At 41.3% G+C, this 9104-nt stretch overlaps 2 protein-coding genes across 2 annotated transcripts in view; both read right to left on the bottom strand.

Moving 5' to 3' along the window:
• Positions 1 to 2191, bottom strand: part of LOC104287293 (ras-related protein Rab-10-like) — a 61054-nt gene extending 58863 nt beyond the window's left edge. Inside the window, exon 1 of the mRNA XM_009885976.1 lies at positions 2101 to 2191. Within this exon, the coding sequence (XP_009884278.1) occupies positions 2101 to 2191 (91 nt within the window). The remainder of the gene's footprint in view (positions 1 to 2100) is intronic.
• A 1852-nt stretch (positions 2192 to 4043) lies between these two features.
• The window catches only part of KLHL14 (kelch-like family member 14), a 112272-nt gene continuing 107211 nt past the window's right edge, over positions 4044 to 9104 (bottom strand). The window contains exons 7-9 of the mRNA XM_009885975.1: positions 8891 to 9049; positions 5789 to 5946; positions 4044 to 5301 (exon numbers count right to left, since the gene is read on the bottom strand). Of these exons, the coding sequence (XP_009884277.1) occupies positions 5161 to 5301; positions 5789 to 5946; positions 8891 to 9049 (458 nt within the window). The 3' untranslated portion in view covers positions 4044 to 5160. The remainder of the gene's footprint in view (positions 5302 to 5788; positions 5947 to 8890; positions 9050 to 9104) is intronic.

The raw sequence follows: 9104 nt of genomic DNA, 5'->3' as shown, positions 1-9104 counted from the left end.
TTTGAAATTCCCTGCTGAAGTTATTTTTCTTTTCTGGGAACAAATCATTTATTTGGATTTTCATATATCAGGATCACAGAGATTTGCCACAGTCAGATTTTAATTTTAGTTACATCTGAGCTGGCTTATATATTAGGGCACATAGTTTTGCATGAGAGCATCTTCTAAAATCTGTAATTGGTGTGGAACACTGACATGCACAGAATACATCTGACAAGGTCCAGAGAGTTAGGTTCAGTTTCGCTGATCAACATCTATGCTGCAGATTAACTGAATCTTTTATGGCATTACAAGCCCTCCAGAATTCATTAGTGTACTTTCCCTTCCCAGTAACCACTCTGACCTCCAGCGCTGCCGTTGCTGCTTCCTTGGGCTGGACCTGAGAGGCTGAAACACTGACTTTTTTCTGCTGCTGCACTAACAACAGAAATGAGAATGTGGATCTTTTAAACTGCTCAGGAGTGTGTATGTTGGCAATTACCGTCTTGGCCTCTTTGGCACTGTTTGGGATTTCTGTCTCCTTTGTCTGTACCCAGAAAGCTCCATTTCAATTGAAACATGGTCTGTTCCTTAAAAGCAAGAGAGTTAGAGCACTGTATTGATGAGTGATTATAATACCATACAAACCGGTGTATACATAATGAGGTTTGGCATGGATTTTTCTCAGAAATTGCCTCACAGAGGCAGCTAGTGCAGTAAATCATTGTATTAAAAGCAAGGAGGGGGACAAACATGTGAAGGGAAGCAATGCCAGCTTCTGGGTGGCGGGTGGGTACCTTTGAAGATAATGCTAAAATCAGTGAAAAGTGTATTTCTGAAATGCCATCTTTGCTCTCCTCAAGGGCACCCGTCCGGGTTGCAAGTCTGCAGCAACCCAGCCTTCTCGCGCTTCCTGGGCAGTGGATGGGACTGCAGCTCGGCACCAGGGAAGCAGCTCCAATCACTGGTCTGTTGTTTTCCAGGCCCAGCTCCGCAACAGTACCTAGGCAAGTTTGTCATGCTGAGGACAAAGAGGAGAAGATTAATGTTTAGCAAGGACGGCAGAGAAGAACGGAGAAACAATCCAGATGTCCAGCTTCCCAAGACGACTCTCATCTGTGAATCAGAAATGGAGAAGACGCTTCCCTTCAGCCCAGTGGGGACTGGGACTTGTGACCCATCTGCTCTTCTGCTTCTCACCACCAGCGGCAGCTCTCCTCTCTTGCCACAGGCGCTGGCTGTGGTTGGGTGCCTGCCGCAGCCCAGGCACCGCAGAGAGGTGCCGCTGGGCATCTCTCTCATGATTTCTGTTGTGCTGAAGTCTGTGCATTGAAAGCTTGAACATTGCAACACCTCGGCACTCTGCTGATTCGATCCTTCTGCTTGACAGCTAGACCACTGGAAATGATGAAGAAAATAGGAGCGATACCATCACCAAGTGCTGATTTAGTTTCACGTTTATTTCATGTCCTCTTTTCTATTGCCACTCCCGCCATTTCTTTCCAGGCTTGGTCTGATGTGCCTTCCTCAGAAACTCTCTCTGCCTCCCTCATTACTCCAGCCCTTACTTTCCCTGTGCCCTTGATCCACAAGAACTTCCCACATTTTCCTCTTGCAGACTCGTTTTCATTTTATTCCTTTCATTCTTACCTCCTCCTTGCTTCATTCCCTTCCTTTCTAAATCATCTCTCTGCCTACTGCTTCCAGCTTCTCCTCTTCCTTCTTCTCCTGCATTACTTTAAAAAAATATGCATGTATCTCCCTTCCTTCCTTTCTTGCCTGAAATAAACTTATTAATGAAACAGTCCTATTCATTGTTCTATCTTACTGTAGTTGCTGCTGGCTCGCCTTTCCCTTCCTCGTAAAAGATTTGAACAGGACTGATGGTCTCTCGTTAGACCAGGCTCTTCCATCGCGCTCTCAGCCACCCCTCAGCACAGCTCACGCTTTATAAGCACGGGGGTCAGGGACCGCCTTTTTGTTTGCTCGGTGCACTCACTTGGTTTGCATAGGAAGGTTCTGGTCCACGACAAAGGTTGGTAGGCATGAATAAGTAATACACGTAGTATAGTAACTGGTATTGACAATGATTCTGCCTCTTGGTAGAACCCCTGTTTTTACCTTCTCTTCTCAGTCTGGCAATACCTCTTGTCCCAACTCCTCCACTGCGCACCTCTGACAGCACTTCCACCCCAAGAACGGCAACACCCATAGTTAGAAGGGTCAATCACCACAGGAGGCACATTTTGAAGAGGGAAGAAATTCCCCAAAGCAAGACTGCATTTAACTGGGCAGCGTCTTTTCACTTATCTTACCATGGGACAGAGGAACGGGCCGAGCAGCACAAGGCAGAGGCATGTCACAGGCGTATGGTGGCATCAGTAGGCTCCCGAGATCCGACCCTGCCTGCAGGCATGCAGGGGGGGAATTTCCCTGCTGGAAGCACAGGCCAGGCATGTGAGCTCACCGGAAGACTCTGACTCGCGACATTTTACTGCATCGCTGCGTTTACAAGAACTGAGTAATGACACTGGGAGAACAATAAGGCCGTTATGTACGGCCACAAAATAAAAGAAGTTTACGCATCTACATGATAAAAAAACTTCCAAAGAATTTAATGTAGATATTATTTATACATACATTTTATAAGTAGGAATATGGCAGACAGTTGAATTAGTACATAAAGTTTTATTTAAAGTTTCCCCCCTACAAGCAAGCTTCATTTACACAGTCTAGTACTGTACAAAATTTACATCCTTTGTGTGTCTTATTCAGTTAGCACTTTCCTTGGTCATGCCTTCCTGAAAGATAGAAAGATTTACATACAGTCCTCATAAATCTTTAAATTATCTTGGTAAAAAAAAAAGAACCACTTAAAAGGACAACAAATATCCTTTAAAAATGGCACATTTTAGTAGAGACAGGTGACAGTCAGTGTTTAATGGCAGACCTTATCCTGATCTTAAATGTCATTCACGGTTTCCTCATTTAGCATCTTAACAGTTTCCTTTCTATATATATTTATATTTATATACTTTCGACAGGAAAGGAAAAAAAAAGTAATGATTGCACCAAATATATTTTACAAGGGATCCCTTGGATCTGAACAATATAAATAAATACAAAACCAACTAAGATTGCACTATATAGTAGAAATGGATTGAGATTTCAGGATATACACTCCACCTTTATGAGTTCCTTAGTGATGCTCACAGGAAAACTCCCCAACGGCACATTCAAATATTAGCATCTTCAGGTAATTATTTTGTTTAAACAATTTTTTTCCGGGCGTGCAGCTACCTCATCAATTGGGTTATTGCATTTGTATGGTATCAGTCTTTACTGCATTACTCCCAATTTTACAACTGTGTAATTCTGCTGCAAGCAAGGGAGTTGCACTGCAATAAAACTGGACTGATGCCAGAGAGAAACAGTCCCATGGTATTTGCTCTCCATTATTTATATTGCTCTCAAGCTTCAATATATAGTGTAATTTCTGTGTACATTCACCCTCTTTCTATTTTGCAAAGCAAATAATGAATTCTTCCTCCCATCTATTGCCTCTGCAGCAGAAACCAACCTCCAGTAGTTGCCTGCTCCTTGCTTAATGCACTAGCATTAAGTCCTATCGTGAAAGATACATGCAGGCTTGAAAATGAAAGATCTGAGTCTCCTTTGCCTTTTATCTGATGCAGCCAGTTACAACCAGGCAAATTAAAGGGCAGATTCTTATCTGACATAAACCAAATATATCCATTGGCATCAATGGAGCAATTTCAGTTTATACCAGCGAAGAGGATGGCCCTGAGGGTAATTGATGCAGCATCAGTAAACCACAATGGAAGAGTTATGCACATATTCTTCTGAGTTGTAGACGGTTAACTGCAAGGTGGTGAAGAACCAGGCTCAGATTTTGTCGCTGCTTTTGCAAAGCCAGGACAGAAAGACGTAAGGTGAAAACATGGACAGCCTGATTTGTGCAAGCAACTATGAGTTCACGAAGCAAGTCCTAAATGCTACTGGTCCCATGTGGTAACATTCTGAACTCGCTTTGCGATGTGTAAATAATTACACAGGCTGTAAGGCAGTGGAAAGTCTAGCCTTGTATTACTTTGGATCAATAGTAAAAGTCTTTCAGAGTACGTTTTAAGATCAACCACACAGGAGTATTTTAACCACTTACCAGTGTCTTTCCAAAATTATTCATCATCATTTAAGAGTCCAAAGTAAGACATTTATAGTTAAATGCAGTCTTCTTGTCTTTGGAAGCAACTAGCATGGATGCTCCTATCTAACAGGTTAGTGAAAAGTAAGTAAGGGTTCTGGTGCTTCGTTAAGTGGCCATAGAAATAACTTACTTTACGAACCCAGAATTTCAGGTGTAGGACCAAATTGCTGTTATACCAATGTAAAAACAGTCATTCCATGTGATTTCAGTGAAATGACTTTGACTTTACACAAGTGTGATTAGAAGAATTTGATCCTAATCCCTAAGCTGCTATTGCAAGAAGTGCTCTGTAAAGCATGGCTTTCATTGTAGTCTGCTTTCCGCTGCACTTACACGTGGGGACTTTGAAGGCAGAGCGTATTAGATGCCAAGCTGTGCAAAAACTGAATGATATTTCTTTACCTTTTATAATCTTCTGATGCTGTGTTGCTTGCAGAGCACGTGAAGTAGCTGTAGGTTAGGATTACAGAGGAGGAGACAATTCTGCAATGCAGTGTGAGCTTTTCGCTATCTGAATTCTGAAGCATTCATGAAAACAACATCCTCATGACTTCAACACAGATCACATGCAGGTAGATACAATGCACAATACTGATCTTGTCTCTTCAGGCTGTATTTGAACATTTAGCCTTCATTTTTTTAAAAGTTAAATTTGACGTGAGGAATATCTCTGCAGCAGGAAAAAGTTAAAATCAGTCTGAAATGGCAGTCTGTCAGCATGTCATGTTCGGTGTGTTTTAGCTGCTTGTTTCATAAGACACCGGCATCTATCTGAGATGGGACAACACTTGGTTTTTGTTTTCTTTTAGTTTGCTCCTAAAGCATAAATATGGAATAAGGGGTCAATTATGGTAGCTTTGTTTTAACAGGAATCCTGTTCTAATAAAATATTTACGTCACCCGTCATCATTTTCCCAAATGCAATCAGTGTTCGTGTCAGTGCTCCTTGACTATCATTTGTTGTACGGTACGCAGGCTGGCAATATGACAGTTGAACAAGCAGGTCCTGCAAGTGGCTCAGCAACATCTCCTTCTAGTTCTGTCCAAGTCCCTTTCTCAGGACTATAGCAAATAGTAGAAGATTTGTAAGCTCCCTGTAATAAAACAGAAGGTCATATTAAATGTGGCCTAAGTTAAATCCAAGTCACATATCAGCTTTAAAGACCAAAAGCCACTTCTTTTCCAAAGCGACTCATGGTTTCGGGCCCTAATTTAGGAGCCCTTCAAGAGGTTTGGTTTTCACATGGGCTGAGCACCCAGCCTCTGCAAATCAGGCTCCTTTACAAGCACCTTATAAGCAGAGCTATAGTCATGAAATCCTGTCAAGCACTTTTGCCAAATTACATCTGATTTTTATATTACTCCATATCAATTAATACAATCTGATAATAAATCATCTAAATAGAAAAGCACAAAGGTGAAAATATACTCCATGTTCTTCAACAGTTGAAAACCAAACCAAAACCAGCCCCTGCAGCTACTTCATCCCTTGTCTCCTCTCAATCCCATTTGAGCAATATACGGACTGGCCGCAAGAGCTCAGAAGGAATGGAAGGGTCACTGTAGAAAGCAGGTACACACCATACTCCAGCTGTAGCCTCCCACAAGGTAAATACTGTCCTCAAGGACTGCGCAGCCAGGGCCACTGCGACCCTCCAGAATAGGAGTCTGGAGGATATTCCACTGGTCACCTTTTGGATCGTAGCATTCCACAAGCATTACGTCGAGATGGGAGAAACCTGGATAAGAGCATTGAGAAAGGAGAACACGCATTATGACATACTGTTTTATTATTTGGTTTACTGTTAAATTTATTGAAGTTATAATTATATTATTACAATTATAACGTCACTATTAAACTTTCTTCTAGAAAATATTGCCATATACATTTAAGCCATCTTCTGGAACGTTAATGTCCCGTTATTTCAGTTCAAATAAATCTGCTGAAAGCTTTTACCATTAGTTCTACAGTCTTCTACAAATCAGAAGTACATATAAAACCTGAACAGATCAGAAAGTAACACTCAGTAATAACCTATCAATGATGAAAGCAGATTCAAGCAATATTCCTCCTCATCTATCAGTGCTAACGCAAGGTTGAACATGTATGAAAAGACTGTCCTGGCAGTCTTTCTCAAAGGTCAGCAGATCTAATCTATTCAAAAGTCAACAGATTAAATCTCGCTCAGAAATCAACCCCTAATAAGTCAAGGTAGACCTTTAACAACTGATGCCACTTGGTTCCACAGGGACATGGTGCTTAGCATGATGGACATGATGTTCAGGACTGGCTTCAATTTTCACGCTGATTTAAGATATACTCTAAGCAAGAAGCTGTGATGTGACAAAGTCTTTAAGGTGACAGAAAAATGTAGCCAAAAAACCCCAGTGGTCCCATCCTTCCCTGACAGACCAAAAAAGGCTCCATGCGACTACTACATTGTAATCACCAAAGGGCAGATGGGTCTCAGCTCAAGACTCACAAGCTGTATCAATTAATATCAATTAAGTGGGCTGAACACAGACATAAAACCCAGGAGTCCTGGTTCTTGCTCCAATATCTAGACATTTCCCCATCTCAAACTACCTTCTTTTTATCAGAGCACCACAGTAAAATTAATGGCTTTCTTAATATGCTGGGATGCCTTACTTGAGACTACCATCTCCTCCATCAAGGTATGACAGAAAAGAGAAGTTAGATATTCTGGAAAAGGGCATTTGGTGCTATTCGTATTTCACAATGATGCTGCTTGTAAGAGTACTATTTATCTAAGGAATGAAGAGCTATGATGAAATAATTTTTTGTTGCTGTAAAGTTTTCAAGGGGACACAGAAAGGCCACTGCAGTGTGCCCAGAACCTGTCAAAAGCTCCGTAATAAACTGCAATATGCACATGGCTAGCCATGATACTGTAAATGCAGTGCTGACACTAGCCTACAGATCCAGCTTCACCAAGGAGGGCTTTGCCGTGGAGCCCTGCTATTCCCACCCAGTTGGAGAATTTGTGGCATTTCATCCACACTTCAGTCCCCTCCCTCCTCCCTTTTCTTGCAGTTCCTCCTTTTGTTTCACTGTACAGAAGAAATCAGTTTTCCAAAAAAACGCTGCTACCAGAGAGCCAGCGGCTTTCCAGAAGCCTGGATGTCAAACACCTATCACAACAGCGAGCAATTCATACATAACAAAGGCACCTAGGGCAACAGTTGTAGAAGCAAAAATGCGATGTTTATTAAAAGTTCCTTCTTTCTCAGAGATTGGTAGGTGAAACTGGGTGAAAAAAAAAAAGGAGAAGGCAGGATGGAAGCAATTCAAGCCTACGCAAACCAAAGCACGTGCTTTAGCTACAGGAGGGGTGTGACATGTTGACTTCTACGTTAGAAGGAGGAAAAGCCAACACTGCGGAGCTCTGCAAGCTCTACAACATTTGCAGGTGCATGTGCGCAGCCAGCTTTTACCCCCTTTCCCCTGTAAGGTCCAGTGCAGGAACACCCATCACAACTGGGGCTGGGGAGTAGAGGCACAGCAGCCCTGCACCCGGCTGCAGAGGTTTAGGCACCAGTACCATTCACCAGCAAAAAATCGCATTTGAGACTTCGTCCCCTACATGCTCCACAAGCTTCCAGATCTTCAAAAGCAGCATGTGGCTTCAGAGTCTCACAGGGACCTGGGTGTCACAGTCATCCAGGCACATCGCCCAGTGTTACTGGCAGTTAACATCACTTTTTCTTTTGCATTACTATTTTCTCTTTTGTTGTTGTCAGGCTTTTTATTATTTTTTTTAAGCAGGAAAGGAGAAAGAAAAAAAAAAGGGAATATAAACTGTCAAATATTGTCAGGGGACAAAGGAGCAGGAGCTGTGCTTTTTATCTAAGTGGCTGGATTAAGCAGAATCTCTTTAGCAGTAATAACAACTGTGTGTAGGTATTAAGACAAAAATACCAGGTGCCTAAGCAGTAGTTATTTTAGTATGAGACCTTTTCAAAAGATGAAAACAAGAGACCTATAAAAAGAATTATAATTAACAAGCTACATTTAATACTAAAAAGGGATCTAAAGAGCCTAGTCCTAATATTTAATGGCTGGAGGACAACTGTGTGTAGGTATTAAGACAAAAATACCAGGTGCCTAAGCAGTAGTTATTTTAGTATGAGACCTTTTCAAAAGATGAAAACAAGAGACCTATAAAAAGAATTATAATTAACAAGCTACATTTAATACTAAAAAGGGATCTAAAGAGCCTAGTCCTAATATTTAATGGCTGGAGGTTTTTTTTTTCTCTCTTCATTAAATCAGGAGCTTGTTTTCGTGTGTTGCTCTGAATAAAGCTCTCTCTAACTGCACATTTTGGAAAATGATTTACAGAGGAAAATATTGCTCGTACTTTCGGGTCAAAGAATAATCTGTTTGTTTCATTGAATTCTTGGTAATGACAAATTGTCCATGCCTTTGAGTAATGGAAGCTCCCATTTTTATTATCTAAAGCATTCATTACTCATATATTTAATGTACTGTTATAATTTTAAAATAATTTGCATAAAACGTTTTTAAAATTGCTGGCTCAAGTGTCCTGTTAAATTGTGTTGCCTGGTTTTTAATGTATTTAACAATGACTGTCTAACAAAAATATTCTTTATCAGGAGACAGGGGACACTGAAATGCTTTTTCGCTATTAAAAACGTGACCTTTCAAATGGTTTCCTCCAATTGCATACAGTCGATCATTCATTACAGCCAAAGTGTGGATTGCTCGCTTTGTGTTCATGTCCTGTTTTCGGGCCCAGACGTCCATCACAGGGTCATAGCAGTACAGCCAGGGGACATACTCTCCATTGTGAACACCTCCTGCAAAGTAAATACACCTCTGTTAATTAATGTCAATAAAGACATTGCGCTGCAG

This window comes from Charadrius vociferus, unplaced genomic scaffold, assembly GCF_000708025.1.
Source record: "Charadrius vociferus isolate BGI_N301 unplaced genomic scaffold, ASM70802v2 scaffold75, whole genome shotgun sequence".
In the NCBI taxonomy this organism is placed as follows: domain Eukaryota; kingdom Metazoa; phylum Chordata; class Aves; order Charadriiformes; family Charadriidae; genus Charadrius; species Charadrius vociferus.
Note: the sequence above shows the minus strand (reverse complement) of the source record. Positions and strands in the feature narration are given on the sequence as shown.